This window comes from Psammomys obesus, unplaced genomic scaffold (genome assembly GCF_907164565.1).
Source record: "Psammomys obesus unplaced genomic scaffold, mPsaObe1.curated_primary_1811, whole genome shotgun sequence".
Classification (NCBI taxonomy): Eukaryota; Metazoa; Chordata; class Mammalia; order Rodentia; family Muridae; genus Psammomys; species Psammomys obesus.
The window spans coordinates 1,077,403-1,096,841 of record NW_026585691.1 but is presented as its reverse complement, the minus strand read 5'-3'; the positions used below and the strand labels follow the sequence as shown (position 1 = coordinate 1,096,841).

Below are 19,439 nucleotides of genomic sequence, written 5' to 3'. Positions count from 1 at the left end.
CGCTGTCATCAAATACTTCACTGTAACTCAAACCAGCAGTTCTGTGTGTGTTTATTTGTTTCACATTTCCACCCTGAAGTAATACGTAGGAAAAGAAAAGCACTTAAGTAAGCACGAGGACAGGTGGTCAACAACCACCGCTGATACAAATCTACCAAGTGCCGCCATTACTGTTGTCTCATGGAACACCAAGTTTCCTAGAGCTGCACTCTGAAAAGTGCATGTCAAATGTGAACTTAAAGTGTACTAGAAAAGCTCAGTTCAGTAGTGTTACATACATTCACATTGTACAAACTTTACTGTTGCTATCTCACAGCTCTCCATCACCCCCAGCAGAAGCTCCATACACATCACATAAGAAATACGGAAGTGCCCTGGCTTTACTTCCTTCTTCCAGAGCTGAAGCACCCTGGAGACTTCAGTCCAATTTCTCATTTGACTGTAAGGAAGGAACTGAGTTTCAGGAAGGCAGAGGGTTCTACAGCCAGCTTAACTCCAGGCTGGGAACTGAATGTGAAAGTTGTGAACACGCTGACAACAGTGAAATGCTTCTAAATATGCTATGATCAATAGTTAATTCAAAATCCATTCCGTAATGAATCCAACACATTTTTGGTGATACTTGGTTATGTCATGGTACAAATGTCATGTAGCCTCAATTCTGACCATACAACTTTGCACTGTATGCCTTCATGGCAAACAAATGGCAAATGAAATTTTGTTTTTTTATGTGTATGAGTGTTTTGTCTGCATATATATCTCTGTACCACATTTGTGCTTGATGCCATCAGGAGCCAGAAGAGGGCATCAGATCCACTGAAACTAGAGTTTCAGGCAGTCATATGCTACCATGTTATTACTGGGGACCTGACCTAGTTCCTCTGCAAAAGTGGCAAGTGCTGTTAACCACCAAGCCATCCTCCAGCCCATAACAGTGCCAACTAAGACTATCTAAGACACCTCTGCTCAGCTGGGGGCTGTGGTGTATTATGAACTGCAGTGTTTTGACTCTGTCTTAGTGTTTCTATTGCTATGATGAACACCATGTCTGCAAGCAACTTGGAGAGGAAAGGGTTTATTTCACTTTAGAGCTTATAGTCTATCATGAAGGAAAGTCAGTCCAGGAACTGAAGGCAGGAGCCTGGAAGGAGGAACATGTAACAGAGACCTGGAAGAGTTCTACTTAATGGCTTGCGTTCTATGGTTTCCTCACCCTGCTTTTTTATGCAACTCAGGACCACCTCCCAGGGGTGGCCTCACCCCCAGTGAGGCAGTTGTGTACCACCATGCGATTGTTGGGAAACTAACCCAGGTCCTCTGCAAGAGCAGCAATGTGGGTCATCTCACAGGAAAATGCCGTCAACCAAGAAAATGCCTCACAGGCTGACCTATAGGCCAGTCTAGTGGTAATGAGGACATTCTCTCAGTTGAGGTTTCTCTTCCCAGGTGACTCTAGCTTGTGTTAAGTCAGCAAAAAATAACAAACACACTATACATCCAAACTTTTCTGCTTTTATAGGAATATGGTTTAATTACAGAAATCAAAGACATTTGATATTTTCCCACCATCATTCCCCAGCAAGTAAGTATCAAGTTTGTGTCTTTGCATTACATTCTGTTAGACCGTTTGATTTTTAAAATTACTGTTAGAGGGTCTGGAAAGATGGCTCAGCTGTTAAGAGTGCTTACTGCTCTTCCAGAGGACCCAGGGTGGGTTCCTTATACCCACATGGTAGCTCACAACCACTTCTAACTCCAGTTTGAGGGGATCTCATGCACTCTTCTGCCCTCCATGGGGCCCTGTGTAAACATGGTACAAATAAGCTCACATGACTATACACACATAACACATAAATGCTGTTGAGTTGCTGACTGAGTTATAGCTTTAAACATTGTTCAATTAATTTTGGCTTAGGATTAGAACAGAATTTCCAATAATTTCTGAAATGTCTACATACTTTTGGTGTTTTGTACTATGTATTTATGCAAAGTTGCATTTTCAACAGTGATGAGTATAAAATAAAAACATTGATCAACTCTTATAAAATATTGGATAAAATACTGAAGATGTTCTATGCCCTGAGGTATCAAATATTCAGCAAAGACTTAATTTTTTATAAACAATGAACAAGCATATAATCCCATTGGTATATGAATTTGCTTTATCTTTAGTAAGTGGTAAAATTATACATATACCAAGGAATTGTTTTAAAATAAATTTGTGATTTATTATCAATAAAAGTTTTATTTGTGTAACTATTTTATAAACACTTGGAGTTACATAAAAATATCTCATTGGATTAGGGAGGACAAGCAGGAAAAGTTTAAGCAGCCCTGCTCTAAATCACCCAGCAAGCTGCAGAGGCATTTGAGACTGAGAGCTACTTCCTATTTCTTGCTAGCACACTGGGACGTTATACCCTGCAACCATTTACGAACAGGCACAGTGGATGTTCTTTTGAACACAGTCATTTACATTTCTGTATATGGATAAATCAATGTTGTTTAAAATTGTACTAGGCACTAACTTCTAAACCCCCTTGAATTCCCTCAAGGATCCAGGACTTTTGCACTACACTATCAGAATGACATTTTAATAAGTTTATTTTTAAAAGAGGGTTTCCCTATAAAAATAATTCCTATTACTATAATTTTTTGACTACTGTCCAAATGTTATGCATGTTCATGATCTTATTTCATCCTGGAGCAACTCCAGCGTACAGGTAAATTTTTTTAAACTCTAGATGGGCTCATGGAGTCTAAGTTGTATATAAGTATATATACATATTTGTATAAGTAATAGAACTGGATTCAAAGCCAGATGTATCTGACTACAAGTTCCCACACTTTCTTGGGTTCCATGCTATTCCCTCTTTAATACAGACTGAAAACACAGTGGAGCAATACAACAGTAGACTTAGTCTAAGGTTCTAATACTCCATCCTTGGGCAATGGCTTTTCTATGCTTATCTTCATCTTACAAAACCCTCCCAGTGCCTCAAAATTTTTCATCATTTTACTTCATCCTCTCCTTTTTTCATGATAATTACCCTGACATGCATTAAGTGCTTACCGTGCCCTATTAAAAGTACTTGACAGGGTATTATCTTATTCAATTGGCACAACTTCCCTAGGGCTGGCACTGTTACACTCACCTTACAGATGAGAAAATGGAGGCTTGTAGAAAAGAATTAAATTTACTATAGACTGAGAGAGAGAAGAGAAGAAGGGAGAGAAGGAGGGAGGGAGATAGAAAGAAGGGAAGGAGGGAGGAAGAGAGAGGAGGGAAGGAGGGAGGGAGAGGGGGAGAGAGAGAATGTTTTTTATGTCTGTCCCTCCTTGAAAGCTGAAACACAGTTTCAGGTTTGGTGTGCTGACCATCTGGCTGCCCCCATCCCTGCTAGACAGCAACAGAATTACTTGTGTAATTGAATGAGTCAGTCACAGGCATTGCTGAGCCAGATCTACCTAGTCAAAACAGGATTTTTTTCAAAGTTTGTTTTGGAAAAGAAATTTGAGTCACTGAAATTTTCAAATATTTTCTATTCATGAGTGCTTTCCAAAGCGTTGGCTAGAACCACTGGTAATTACTATAAAGCATGTTCTCTGAAAAAGATTTTGTGGTAGAATGTGGGAGGAGGTATCAAGTCAAATGTCTTCCTCCTTTGGAAACCTCTAAAGTGTTGCCAGATTAGGAGTCTTTACAGAGTCTATATTGAGAAGAACACTATGGGGCTTTTTCCTTCTTTTTTTTTTTTTTTTGTATTGATTTTCCAGACGCTTTAGTGTTAAACCATGCCAGAAGTGTTGTGGAGATGAATCACTATTATCCAAAGGCCGCCAGCCTCTTTTCCTTCTGACAGAAGGATAATTCCACGTGGATCAAATAAATACAGATGTGTAGTAATTAGTTCTATTCCCAGTGAGCCTATTTTCAACACTCTAAAGATGTGAGCGATTATGGAACCTCACCCCAACAGCTTTTATCAATTTAAACTGCTAAACAACAGGATAGGTCATAACCCAGCCTGCTATTAATAATGTATTTATTATGTACAACATTACAAATTGGGGTAGGGCCTAGAAAAAGATACCTTTTAAGAGGAGTGATTTGATTATCCTCCAGAAGCAACACATGTGCCTGGCCACTCACCTGCTGTACAGTCCCAAGGCAATCAAAAGAATAAAAAACCTCATCCAAGGAAAAGAGGCCTACATCGTGGGCGGGCTCCTCCAAAGAGACGATTTGGCTGTGGCCGATATGTTGAACGTGCCCATCCTGGGCTCAGAGCCTGAGCTGGTTCACCTTTACAGTAGCAAGTCTGGAAGTAAACGGATCTTTGACAATGCTAGTGTGCCAATGCCTCCTGGAGTGTATGACATCTATTCTTACCAACAGGTATGTAGGGTAGCTTTGTTCAAGTATCTTCTATCCCCTTGGCCTTGTACAACTTCAGGTAATCTGGTTCCAACCCTGCCCAGTGAAGACTACGAGAACGCTTAGGTTGCTCTGAAGAGATCTTCATTATGCCTTCAAGTTTTGTTTCTGTTTGTCTCCTAGGGCTTCTCACATGCTAGGTAAGTACTACAAGGCTTTATCCTCTTTATCAGCTCTCCTTTAACTTTTTGAGACAATGGTTTGCTAAGTTATGCAAGCTGGTCCTGAACTTGTGGTCCTCCTGCCTCACCTTCCCGAGAATCTATGAGTACGTGTCTGAACCACAGGCCTTGAGGCCTTCATGTTTTAAAGTATCTTTCTACTGACATTATGCAAATTACTAAAATTTCCATATTGTTTACCTTTTGGGTTAACTTCCTGAGTGCGGTTGAAGTTATCACTGGGAGTAATCTACCATCAGTATTCTGCGCCTTAATACATTCACCAGCCAGCCATTTACTAAGAACACGAGAAGTGAGTTTGGAAGCTTTCAAGTGCTGGGCGAGACCGCAGAGTGCTGCATGTATTTTTGGCTCTGCAGATAATTACGTTGGCTCTTTAGGAAGGGCTCTGAAAAGAGTAGGAGACTTAGCCCAGAAACAGACAGTGAAATGAAACAGGAAGAGGAAATCACACTTTGGAAAGACCATTTTGAAGGTGCTATGAGTACATCAAGTTTCCTTGAAGTGTTGGAGTCTTCTATGGAGAGTTCCTGGCCAACACACTGGCTTAGAGCAGAACACGGTGCGGGATTTTAGTTGGGGAGTGATGTGGAGGCTTCCACTGTCATTAGCTTCCACGGAAGGGGAAGGTGGGGTGCCCGGGTAGTTGCTTAACTCTGCTTCCTGACAGAATTTTTTAGCTCTCACTTAATGTGAGAGAGACAGATTTTTAAATGATACAGCTCAACATACAAACCACATGAAACAATCCTCATGTCTTTCAATATGCATCTGCAAAATTTCTATTGCGTCTTAGTTGCATCTTCATTGATAATAGCTCAGTCAATCTCTGCTCTGAAATATTTTAGAATTTATCCCTATGTTGTGGTTAAAAGTGTGGGCACATCTAATACAATGCAAACTCTGTCTAGTGCTAGCATTCAAAAGTAGGACTAAAACCTCCATAGACCCTCAGATCTGAGGGCTGTTATTTGACAGAAAGCATTATCAATGGTATAGCAGTAAGCCAAGTTGTTTCTGAGTTCTCTGCTTGTTTGGAAGACATGCATCTGACGTCAGCAAGAACTGAAGTACTCCGCTGAGGCTTTTCTAGATAGTAACGGCTCTACCTAATCAAGCTGTGGCTCTCAGTATTTTGAGTCTGAAGATGAAGATGAATCAGTCCTGACTTTTTATTGATGTGCATTGTGAACTTAAAGTGAGTGAAAGCTGTGATTATTTTAACTTAGGTTAATATGTATTCTTAGGTCTTAGTTGGATTTTAACAGTGGTAATTTTTCTGCTTCTCTTCACCAGTATACAGTGAATTGCAACTAAAAATATATTGTACTTTTAAAAACAGACTCAAACAGAAAATGACAGATGTTTGGAAATAGCATAAAGTCATGTGGTTTATGACTGAATTTTTTACTCTAGCATGAGCACAGTGAGCATTTCCTGTTTTGATCCATAAAATAACCAGTAAGTCCTTTTTGGCATGTGCTCTGCATGAAATATTGACAGCTTTGGTTAAATAATCAAAAATGGCAATGGTAGTTTAAAGCACTGTTCAATTTTCACTTAAAGATAGCACATAATTCTTTTCAGTGGCATAGTCTTTACAATACTATTGATTGTTTTCATTACTGTAGGGGATCCAACTACACGCACCCATTTATAGGATTCTCAGAAGCAACAAATAATAGGATTTGGAGAAAACACATACTAATTCTGTTAGCATTTGAGGCCTCCAAGTCTACAACATATCTAAACATACAATTTTTAAAGGCTATGCTGGAATACCTTTCCTTAAACTAGCAAAATAATTTTTACCCAGTATTAAGAGGTTGAATAGTACTTCTACTTCTATAACTTGTGATTCCAGTACACACAGATCACAAAAATATGATTAAATATAGAGACAGCATCTCAGCTAACTGGAAAAAGAAAGGATGCAACCCTGGAAGACACATTAGGAACCTCCTTTTCTGTGTTCATAGCCATATATCATGCAGACAAGAGCACTTGTCATTTAAACATTCAAATTCTCAATAAACACTACTTGATAATTAGGGAGCTTAGACAATTGCATTTTCACTTTTATTGAATAAGCCATAGTTGCATCAATTTCCTGGGGAGCTGCAGTGTGACTATTTTAGGAGTCTCTTCCACACTGCCATATCATGTAGCATCTTTAACATCATTTGCTGAGTAGACACAATTCAGAATAACACATGGTACCTTTAACCAAAACCATTTTAACTTTGTAGTTTCAGACCTCAGCCGAACCATAAATCTTCAGTGCTCTCAAACTCTATAGTTAAAACACAAAAACCCATTTGGTAGTCAAAAGAATAGATGTGCTGCATAATTTTATGTCAGCCTGACACAACCTATAATCATCTAAGAGGGAGCTCAACTGAGAAAATGCCTCATAAGATCAGCTGTAGGCAGGTCTGTAGGACATTTTCTTAATTAGTGATTGATGTGGGAGGGCCCAGCCCATTGTAGGTGGTGCCATCCATGGATTGGTGGTCCTGGGTCTGTAAGAAAGCAGCATGAGGGGACTGGCAAGATGGATCAGAGGTTAAGAGCACTGACTGCTCTTCCAGAAGTCCTGAATTTAATTCCCAGCACCCACATGGTGGCTCACAACCATCTATAATGAGATCTGGTGCTCTTTTCTAGCATGCAGGTGTACATTCAGGCAAAACATTGTATACATAATAAATTAATTAATTTTTAAAAAAGAGTATAAACTGCCTGGTGCTGGTTTAAAAACAACAACAACAAAAAGCATGATGAGCAAGCCATGAGCAGCAAGCCACAAAGGAGCACCCTCCATGGCCTCTGCATCAGCTCCTCCTCCAGGTTCCTGCCCTGTGTGAGTTCCTGCCCTGACTCCCTTCAGGGATGGACAGCCATGTGGAAGTATACGTTGAATAAACCCTTTCCTCCCAAGTTGTTTTGGTCATGGGGCTTCATCACAGAAATTATAACTTTAAGACAAGAGAGAATAAGAATAATACTGTCAAGTACAAGATGCCAGAGCCTGGAACAGCATGAGCAGTTATGGGAGACACAACGCTTAGTGTTACTTTGTTGCTCTCCAGGAAGTACACACAACGAAGAATGATCTGTATTTTTTCAAAGCTGTAATAGAATGCTCTAATAGATAATTAAATGGTCTTGCTATAGAGGCTTTTGTCTGATTCAAATGCAACTCAAATGACTTATTGACTAGGTCACAAGTTGTTTCTTTGGCTCCTCCTCGGGCCTCTTTCTACATTTCACCCTTCTCAGGCTTGGATATGCAGACCCATGGAGAGGAAATGGCTGTAGTGTTTCGTGTCAAAGCAATCCAAGAGAAGCCTTGCTCTGCCACCCAGTGCTATATAATCATGGACAAGTCAAGTTAGTCGTCCTCTTACGTGTTAAGCAGAAGCGCTAACGGCGCCGTCGTCAGAGGTTGTTGTATTAAGTGGGAAAGCCGTGTAGAAGGTACACAAGCTAAGGGCTGGCTCCTGTTGAGTTCAGTAATGTTAGTTAGTGCTCTTACTGTTATTCTGGAATTCAAGCATGAATTTCTATCCCTTAAAATTTCATCTCTTTAAACCCACTCATTGAGAGAACATTGCTTCATATCAAATGCAAGGCAGCTAACATTCCATGAACACTGTTTCTGCAAGTGCTTTATCTCAGTTATCTGTCTTTCTCTATAATACATTTGTTCATGTCACAAAAACAGTCAACTTGGTTAGCTGGTCAAACAAATGTATGTTAGTGTGGAAAATGTCTTATACATTACAGTATTTATTCATTTATTTATTTTAGATTACTGTGTTTAAAAGCTCAACAAAGTTTTCAAGACTATATCTTATGGTCTTGAAATTATAAAAAAAAAATCATTTCAAGAATCAATAGGTAAATACCTAAGTTGCTATGAAAGAAAGACAATGGCAGGATTTAATTATAGTTGTTTAAAAGTTCTTTCCTTTTTCCTTCCTAAGTCAGTATATTAATATGAGTATTTAAATTTCCCACAAATACAACTCCATTTTAAACATGGCTTTTATCCCAATGGCTAGTGATTTCTTTATATAGTACATCACTTGAAAATTTTTAATTTGTCCTAATGAGTTGAAGGGAAGCTAATGAACAGACCATATAAAGATACATTCAAAACACCGGAAGCAAGTTGCTACAACATAAAGGAAGACGTGTTGTTAATGTGGCTGTACCTTTGCCCACAGATGATAGAACAGTTGAGTCAGCTGGTGACTGACCACCTGGGAATCCAACGCTGGCTCTTTAAAATGAACACAGAATTTGGAGGAAATGGGACAGCCTTTTGTGACATTCCTTCCCATCTACAGTGCTACCCATGGGTGCTAAAGGAGAGTAACAGATTTGGCCATGATGACTGGAAGAAGAAGTGGGCACAAGTGAGTGTTCAATGGTGACTTAAACCGTAGTGCTGTGGACAGTTAGGGGTAAGGTCCTTCCTCCCAGACTCAGCTCTGCTATGGATCAGCACAGCCTTTCCTGGGCCTCCGTTCTAATGTACAGCATGACCAGACTTATTGGGTTACTTAAATGTCCATTTGGGGGTCCAAAAAGTCTTTTTTTTCACACCTTTGAATTGATTATGATACCTAAGAAATGACTAAAAGAGCCATAATCAGGTAGCATTGCAAACCTGAGCATTGGCACCGAGCAGGTCCTGTGCTGCTGTCAGCTGTTGTGATTAAGCAGTATTCTATTCTGAGAAGTTCTGCTAGGAAGTGGCAGTGACTGGCAGCTGGCGTAGAATAGCATTCTGCCCAAAGCCATTATATATTTGAAGATGCTCCAAAGAAATTTATGTAACTACTGGTCCCCATGAGGTGCTGAGAGAAGGACATACCCCAGAAGAAAACTCACAGCAAAAGCTGAGGAGCAGGCTCAGTGTCTCAGGCTATGAGTCCACATGTGTTGGTGAGATGAATTATGTAACTTCAGTCTGTGCCAATTTTACTGAATAATTATACGTTTAATGCTTAACCTGACCTGTCAGTACTGACCCACACTGCATCCTTAGACCAGCTTCTCTTTATTGCCTGACCTTGTTTTTGGCTGGCCTACTAGAAAAAAGAAAATTGAAAGACGAACTCCTTCACTGGCTCCTTCCCTTCCAGCATGCATAGCGGTGGCCTGCGCAGTGATCTGAATCTGCCTGCGCATCCCTCTACAGACATCTATGAATCAAGACACAAGTGATAGGAAGGAAGGGGCACACTGGTGGGAACCACATTACTCCTGGGCAAGTGAAATGATGAATAAATGTGGAGAACAGTCAGGAGGGAGAGTTTCCGTTGACGAATGGGTCGGTTCTCCCCATGATCTATTCTGGGCTTCTTCCCTCTCCAGCAGTGAGTGGACTAAATGCAGTACCTGTCATGGCTAGCTCTTTACATATTATTTAAAGGATAGCAAAGTGAATTACTCTTCTAGAAAAAAAAAACAAAGAAAATGTATTTAATTTTGAGGCACATAGAGGTTTCTCTTATGTTCTCTTTGAATAGAATTTTATCTTTTTGAAGCAAAGCTGTTAAGTTTAAACCATGAAAAAGTCTAGCACTTTTATTTAAGGAATTGAAATACTAGTGTGTACAGTGTTTGCTTGCCTCAATATTTCAAACCAATAATTTTTAAAGAATTCCCCTGATATTAGATTGTGATAAACATGCAATGTTTGACTTTGAGTTTTAAAAATATTTACAGTATTGACATTTGGCTGAATTGTGGTTAGAAACCTCTCTGTAGATTATTTAATTTCAATTGTTTTAAACGATGCCATTTTAAATTGTTACCAAATACATTTGGCACTGTTGTTAATGTTATTAAATTTGAAACTCATAAATAATTAATCATCTTTTTAAATCATTTAAAAAACTTAACAGGATAAATAATTATTCAGAAATCCTGTTATAATGTAGGGCTCATACGTGGCTATGATGTGTGAGAAGCCAAAGATGAATATAGAAATAAAGCACCTGTGAGCTCCCTTCCCTCTTGCAAGGGACAAAGGATAGCATAGCCTACACCTTCAAAGGGAAATCCTCCTCGCAGAGGAAGCGAAGTGAGTGTTTATTGAGAACTTAGGATTGGAATGCACCTTTGTTCCAGAAGACCATTGAAATGGTGCACATTTAGACATCAAAGCATTACTTTATGAGCACAAGCGTATTTTAATGTCCTTTTACAGTCTGCAGACCTGTTCCTTTTGATAATGAAGATGTTGTGTCATCAAGCCTAGCCTGGCACATACAAAACATATGCTGGCAGGTTATTAAAAATTTCAGCTTCTTGATGAAAGACTATCCTGCAGGCTAAGAGTCCAGAGAAAGACTCCATTCTGGGAGAATTATTAGAAATGAGAATATGACTGTAAGCACTAAATTATGTTAATACTTACAAATAGCATCATTTGCATAGCGGTTTGTGACATGATGCCGTGATTTCTCTTATTGGCACATTGCAGGAGACAGATGAAAGCAGAAGCGGTGCTGTTTATGGGGTGGGTGCTAGACACTGGTCCTAGAGGTAGGTAGGATGGGGTGTAGACCAGCTCTGTAACACAAAGATCTCCTCTTTTTCCATTCTAATTTTGAAATAAGCTTTGGCTGGTTGCAGTTAAAAGTCGCAGGAGTCATAAGGTGCTAAAAAGCCATAGTCATCTTTGAAAGCTCAGTATGGAGACACAGGCATCTTTGGAAAAGCAGAGAGGCCACACTGAAACAAAACACAAATTTTCTTTTTTCTTTTCTCTTCTTTCCTTTTGGAGGACAGTCATAAGCCTCTACTTGTCATTCTGTTGTCTAAGGAAGCCAGCTCCCCTTGCCTCACCCACTGGGTTTTAATCAGTTCAGTTGCTGAGTGCACAGTGCCGACATTTTGGCTGAATTGTGGTTGGAAACCTCACTGCAGATTATTTAAGGTTTGTGACTCCTCTTGCACAAATGCAAGATTTCTTGCTTCTGAGTCAGAGTGTTTGTTTCCATTAGTAAGGAACAAAGACTTAACTGGAAGGCACACTTGTAGGAGGAAGCCTCCTGATTCAGTCTCCTGCCACAGTTTGGGAAACCCATATCTGCTTTCTGTGCTAACAGTCTTTCGGTGGCTGTTTTCTATTTTTTTAAAGGGTAAATCTTCCCTTTCTCACACTACTTTGTTTTACTGTGGTGGAGTAGTAAACATTTGGTAATAAGCATCACCCAAAGGGAAAGATCCTAATCCAGGGCTCGCAAACTTAGAAAGGCAGAATAAGCCATAGTTCTTATTAGAGAATGAAGCCAGCAAACAAACATACCATTACAAACAAACCATTCAAAGGTGAACTGCACCACAGTATGCTCAGAACAGCTCCCACTGCCCCAGGGAAGCCTTGAAAGCAGAAGTGGGAACCACTTTCAGGTGGCTGACCTGGGTGACTCATGTGGAATGTGATATGGTTTTATTAGATGAACTCAAAGAGGCGCTGACTCATAACTAGAGAATGTTTAGGAAAGTTAAAAGATAATATAACAATATTAAAGAAACGTCTAATCAAATAAGTGTAAAATCACTTTTCCTACTGCCTTCATTTTCCTGAATTAATTTTCAAATGTGTATTGTCTCTCATTGCCACAATAATTGTAAGGATGCTAATTAAACACAAGGTCTTAGCCATTCTCCATGTTTATTCATATTCATCACAATTAACAGCTGCATGTTATTCCCTTTTATAGATTAATTCTAAAATGCTAAACCTGTCTGAAAACTTAAGCTCTTCTTTGTTTTTGTTTTGTTCTTGTTTATTTGTTTTGTTTTTTTTTTAATTGTTGGCCAGAGAAAAGCTTTGTTTTTAGTTTGTGCCTTAAAAAAACTAAACCAGCCAACCGAGCAAACAATTCCGGTTATTTTTCTATAGGAGACAGCCCCAGGGTAGAATGCTGCATGTAGCAAAGGGGCTCTGGCTCTTGTCTGTGTTTAGGAGAATTGCTAGTGGCTTCCTACAACCACCAGCAGAACAAGGAGCTGAGTGCACACAGACAAGACTTTTTAAGTTCCTGGAGAAGATACCTCCCCACAACACCCACACTTAGGCCCTGGCTTTGTGGCCCACGCCGTGTGCTACTGCTCTGGCAGATTTTCTTTCTACAAACTCTCACAGACTCCCTTACAGCACAGATGTCCCTATGCCACAGTCACAACTTTACGGTGCTTCCTTTCCCACAAGGCAGTGAACTGGGAGGTGAGGAGAGCTGTCAGTGTGCACACCTCAGCTGCAGAAGGGAGGAACCTGCTCAGGTGTCCCTAGAAAACCCAGATGTCTCAGCACATGCATACCTGTTAACGTGCATAGTTGACAAAAAAGAAACGTATATATTATGTTTTGCCCAGTCATGGGGAGATATACTTTGGTGCCTTTCCCAAGTTAATACACTGTCATAGTCTTTTGAGTCAGCCTATAAATTATCAAAAAGTGTTGAATAGCCTACCTTCCCAATCTGATGCAGCACTAAAAGCATGATGAGAATTCAATTCATTCTCTCTCTTTTTTTTTTTTTTTACATAAGCCTCCAAAATTTTGTTTATTTTTGTTTTTACTTATTTAAGACATAATTCAGGTTTACATGGTAAATTATTTTAAGCAGAAAAAGAGTTAAAATGGATCAGTCTGAGGCTGAAAACTCACCTGCTGATTTTTCTCAAGGTACCTGAGATGTGGTTGGCTTGACAAGGCCCCACTGCTCTGCTCTTAGAGCTTACTAGGAAACAGCCATAGCCAGATTACCATGGCTCTTTACGCTACCATTTCCTTATCTGGAAGTAGATAACAGTATACCTGTCTCATGGGGCAGGGATGAGAATTAAACGATTCCTGTGAATTGGCTAGTAATGTTCTTAGCATGTAAAAGCTTAAGATACTGTTGCTGTGTTGCTTTTTATTATGAATATTAATTAAATTTGTATTGTAAGAAAACAAAAGCAATACTGAGCAAATAAATACAAATCAGCGGTTCTTTGGCAGTTCAGAAGATCATTTAGAAGGTTTTTGTAGGCCTTCAAGAATACTGTAGTATGCATCAGTTATCATTACACAAGATGCTGTCAAAAAGTCAAAATAATGATCCAACTGTCCCTATGCTATGATTTTCCTAATGAATATCTTTAAAAAACAACAAAAACAAAAAAAGCAAAACAACAACCCTAGATGGAAGCCTGGCCTCTTACCTTTTGAGAGTAGAAAACAATGTGTTTCTTGGAGTTTTCTCCATGTTGAATAAAAGGCCTGGTAAAGTAGAGATTATTCCGACTAAAACATTGAGTCAGGATGCTTTATTTTCTGGTTCCAGTTGGCATGTTTTCTAATTAGTGCAGCAGCATGTCACCAAGATCATTGGAAAGTCTTAATCATTTACATTTTTTTTTTTTTTTTAGCTCTGAGAATGACTTAGAACGTTTTCTTCCAGTTCAATGATTATTTTCATGGAGCTGCCAGGGTTGAGTTTGAGGTACTTCTCTGTGCCTGAGGACGATGACAGGAGAAGGAAAATTGCCTCCCAGTTAAATGAAAGCCAGGATACCCCTTCCGAGGACCTATAATAATCAGCTATACAAGCTGTTGGCTTGTGTGTCCTATTGATTTAATATGCTTCTAATCAGTACATAAAGCTATGGGCCTGCAGTGTTAATTTTTCATATGCTTACAAAGTACCCTTTGATTTTCTGTCACACGTTAATTACAGCGTTTTGCCATTAAATAGGAAGCTTTGTGTAAACTAATTACTAGGTAATCATTGTCTACTGCAAGCGTGCTGTTTGTACCTTTTATTTTATTCTAAAAATGCACAGATCTCACAGTCTGGAAACACTCTACCTTCCAGCCATTAGCTCTCACTAATTCATAGCATTATTGTGGAGAGTGGAGGAGTTGTAATTGTTTTGGTATCAGAGCTGTTAATTACCGGAGTAAACAGTTGAAATGGTGCCAAGGTCTATTGTACAAGGCAGAGAAAAGGAGGTTTAAATGTTACTCCCACCATCTGGGGACTGGAGGAGAGGCAAATGCTTGAAAACAGCGGAGAGGCGCCGCCGCCGCTTCAGCTCCAGGGTTGGCCGCCATATGGATCCAGAAAATTTGAATCAATTGAATTTAACTGCCAGTTTTTCACAATAACAGCGTGGAAGGAAGGAATAAAGCAGAAGAAGAGAAGAACGAGAATTGGTTAGCGTTTTCACATCCAGGAAGGTCCCGCTGGAGTCCTTTTAGAAATGTCTGCTCTGCTGAAAACCGCAGAGCAGGCTTAGACTTTTGGAATGGATTCAAAGTGAGCTTTTACTCTCTGACGGCCACAGTGCCATGTGCTTCTGGTCATCTGTGCTCGGTGCTCCTTCGTGAGCCAGAGATGCCCTTGAGAAGTCTAGGATTTTCTGTAACTGAGCCAGACTCAAGACAAACTGGTCAGTCCTGTACATGGTCTGTGGAAAGAGAACAGTCACTTTGCAGTGCTGCCACATCTTGACTCCATGTAACTGGTGTGTGGAAATAATGAAAAAGGTCCAGCTCTTCTTGACTGAGAAACAATGCTGCTTGTCCATTCCTGGTGTATAGACTAACATACAGCAATCTCTTGATAATCTCTCAGTTTGATTCCTGGAACTCAATCCTTCCTCATTACTTGAACGAGAATCAAGTCCAAAGGGCATGTGTGTTTCCTTTTGTCTCAGTCTGCAATTAAAGAGCTTCCAGCTCTTTAAATTCCAATTAAAGAGTTTCCCCAACCAGCTCTATTTCTCTCCATGGATAGGAAGACCCTATTTCCCGTCGTACCAGTTATGGCTACTTCCACTTACGTCTGAGTTAAACAAGGCTTGGCTTCCACTTTAAAACATAGCATAATCTTTAAAACAGCCATACGTACTTACTGGTCGTCATTCTTACAACTCAAGATAATTTCCTTGAAAACTCTTTTCACTGGTAAGAATATTTGTCTACCACCAGCCCTTTGCTGCGTTAACTACTTTTCAGTATCGTTCCCACACATGAACATATTCTTCTCTTCAAACCACCCTGGATTACTGTATTTATTTCTAATCGTTCCTTTAGCAGATGTTGAAGTAATTTGGGGTATAATGTAAACAACTTTTTTAAAGAGAGAAATCACAGATACACCAGGAAGCAAGGGCAGCGTTTGTCAGGCTTTTATGATGACTGTTTTGTCGTGGAAGGGGGAGATTTTTTCCTCCTTTGTGTATTTGCAAAGTTCAATTAAGAATTTCTAGAAGCACTTATCTTCTTTATCTATCAAAACCCCCAGCATGCAGGGCAACAGGATGAGCCTAGAAAGAAAGAAAGAAAGAAAAAAAAAAAAAAAAAAAAGCTCAGCTCCCTGTGGTGAAGGGAAAGAGAAACAGCAGTCTGTGTGCTGGAAACTGGAGAGGGAATGAACTTCTCCAGTGTTTGTGGTCGCAATGAAGCAGTTGTGCTGAGCTTTGGAATGGAAGCACAACATATGTGCCTCAGTTGGACAAAATGCTTCTCAAGTCAAATCAACTGCGAGGCCTGCATGTTGGTGCAAGGTAGAGTCCTAGATAATGAGGGACAGACTCAAGAAGCAGTAAGTGGATAATGCTACATAAGTATGGAATTATATACCGCGTTTTCAACATTCCGTTTAATGAGAGCCGCCGCTGCAGCGAATCACTTGCCACACACCCGAAATGGGCCATTAGCTATCAAGGGAAAATTGTCTTTGCCGCTTTTAGCAGATGGAGCAAATATTTTACAAAGCAATTTTACATACCAAAAACATTTGTGTGCTTTGGTAATGCTGGTTGTTTTACATTATGTTACTTTCTACTGCAGCATAATTTTCCATCTCATCGAAGACAAACTTGGCATTTTTGATTTTTAAATTCTCCATTAACAATTAAACATGGAGTATTAAAGCTGTCCTTAAACTTTAAGTAGGTATGGGATGTAGTTTCTGACTTGCTGGAGACATTTTTTGTTTTTCTCATCATCCTTTCAACATATTTTTGCACCCTAAAAAGGGACTGTTCCTAATGATCTTGGTGGAAAGGAATGAGTGAGAACTTGGCTACTGACTGTAGAATGAAGTAATCGCTATGCTGGGTTATCAGAGCACCTACATTTCAGATTGTGAGGACATGCTTTTGCCCACCCATTTGTTGCATCCATTTAAAACGTTTAAGCTTCAAGTAACACAACCTCAACTTAAATGGCTTTTCATATGAAGAGAAACTGGCCTTGGCTATCTGGAAATCCTAAGACTTTTCTGGCTCCAGACAGTGGCTCAGTAATGTAACCAAGAACCCACAGTTTTCATCTCTTCTTTGAACTATGCATAAGGCTGGTTTCTTCCTAAGGCTGGCTGTTCTCAGCATTGGAGAATAGCTGCCAGTAACTTCCAGAACTTGTTCTTGGTCCAGGTGATAGAAAGGGAGAATAGCTCACTGGGTAGCAACTCAGAAGATCACACACTTCTTTCCAGAGGCCCCAGGAAGTGTTTCCTAGCAAGTGACTGACCAGCCATTGTGCAAAGCCATGGCTATGCTTCACTGAGGTGAGAGTGTAATTCCCCCTCAATCAGCCTTCCATAGCAAAAAATAATGAAGAATCATTTCTGAGAGGAATGTTAACCTCTGTTAACGAGGCATTTGTCCTGAGTAGTCCACAGGCCCCCTTTAAACTGACAATCTTACTGACTGACTTTGTGTCACTGTCCAGTCCTCCTTTCAGAGTTACTGGAAACATCTAGAAAGCAAAACTCTCTAGGCAGATAAAACTATCTAGAATTTCCTTACACTCTGTCCCAATCAAAAGATTAAAAAATGTTTCTTTGGTTTTCTTTTGGACGTGACCAAACAATATCTGATGGGGGAAACTGGAAGTTAATGAAGAAGTTATTTTCCTTAGTGTACTACTTACAGTGTAGTCAAGAAGCTACAAAAATGAAATATGAGTCTTGGTAAGACTGAGTAATCTAATTTGTACCATTCTTTCTTCTTCCCCCATCCAGCAAACACACACACACACACGCTAGCTGGGAAAACTCTGGAGAGTTGGAAGTATCTTTCATCGAGGGCAGTGTTCAATTGAGTGTGCTGGCAGCTTCCGCTAAGATACCCTGTACTTCCCTCAGTCAACATATCTGCTCCTTCAAATTTGCATTTCCTTGACAGAAATAAAGAAAGCCAAGAAGGTCCAGCTTACTAGAAAGGAGTCTCTACTCTCTGTCGGCAATAGGAACCATATGCTTTCTGAAGATGCCTTACAACTTTCCAGGTCGTTACTATTACTCATGAACTCTGGGACAGTTCTGGGCTCTTGAATACAAATGAGCAAGCCTCTGAAGTGACCAAGGTAGGCTAAGAATAGGAAATGCCCTCCAGCTGTGAGCTCCAGAGGACAGCAGTGAGTACATCCCAGAACCAGTCCCATCTTGAGGAAGGGAAGTCGTGGAATCCTGCATCTTTCAAAGAGTAAAGCACAATTTTCTATCACTTATTTATGATTCACAAGAAATATCTTTTCTCTCCCACACCCCAGAGTCACTGGCAGGATCTCTGAAACACTGACTTGGTCACCCATTATCTTGTCACTACTCACTAAACAGAGCTCCCTAGTTCTGTAAGTTTGCAAAACTGTTCCTCTGTTCCTGGCTTACGATGGTCAGACAGACCTGTGATAGACATACACATGTGTGCACAGCCTTCCTCACTTGAATGTGTGAGCTGCAAGTCTCAAATTACCATCATTGTCATTATGGTTGTTATTTTGTAGAGATGAAGGAACAAGTAAGTCTCTTCATGGGCACTAAGGCCATAGGTACTAAGGCATTAGTTTACAACTTATTCATCCCATTAGAAATAAATTAGATAGTTAATATTACCCCCTCTGGCCCCTATTATTACTTGCCAGACCTTTTTCTTTAGAGAGCTAATCATGACCTCAAGCTGCTGCTAAGTGCCCCAGCATCCACACTGAACGCCTCCTTGTCAGTCCCGTCAGTTCTGTACTTCTCAAGATGACAAAAGGCACCCTCCAGGCTCCTGTAGCAAATTTTCCTTCTGAAAATCTACCTCCTGGTTGTGTTTTGTGCACAGGGCAAATGCTAGGCATTGTGGCAGAGTGGCTCACTTTGTGAGCAGAGTAACAGTGGCAGCCTGGGACCATGTCCAGAAGCCTTGGAAATTAGTTACTGACCCTCACATAACATGTTGCAACAGAGCTGATTCCATATATGTCACCTCATCTTTCTGAAGCCCTTGGAGGCAGGGAATCTTGTAAAATCCACCCTAGAAGAACTGAAGGCTCTAAAGTAGCTGGCCCTTGAGGTGATTCCTTGGCAGTAAGGAGGAAGTCTATTGAGAGATTCACCACTTCTTTTATTCTGTGACTTTAGCTATCAAGGACCATCTCCTTATGTTCACTACTATCACAATTCGTTGTGCAAACATGAATGGTGGTTGTTCTGGGCGCGGGAAATTTGGTCTCAAAGCTAATGTCTTTGTCATAAAAGAGCTAGAGGATATGAAGGGCTGAGAGGGAAGACACCTGTGTGCAGTAGGGGAGAAGGCTTCTAGGGGAAAAAAGGGTGAAGGGGCGCAAGCTAGGGAAGGTGACAAAGGAGTTGAGGGAGGCGAGACTATTTTAGTAGAGAGCAGGCATGTCACAGAGGCTCCTGTTTGCTTGTTTGCTTGGTATGTTGGCGTGCAAACCCTCTTCGTGTCAACTGTACACCTGTGTGCACTTAGTTTCTGCACAGGTCTTGTGGATGTCCTGCTGC

At 40.2% G+C, this 19,439-nt stretch overlaps 1 protein-coding gene across 1 annotated transcript in view; it reads left to right on the top strand.

Annotated features, from left to right (window-relative positions):
- Nucleotides 1–19,439, top strand: part of Iqch (IQ motif containing H) — a 190,510-nt gene that overhangs the window by 108,992 nt on the left and 62,079 nt on the right. The window contains exon 13 of the mRNA XM_055596756.1: nucleotides 8,853–9,044. Within this exon, the coding sequence (XP_055452731.1) occupies nucleotides 8,853–9,044 (192 nt within the window). The remainder of the gene's footprint in view (nucleotides 1–8,852; nucleotides 9,045–19,439) is intronic.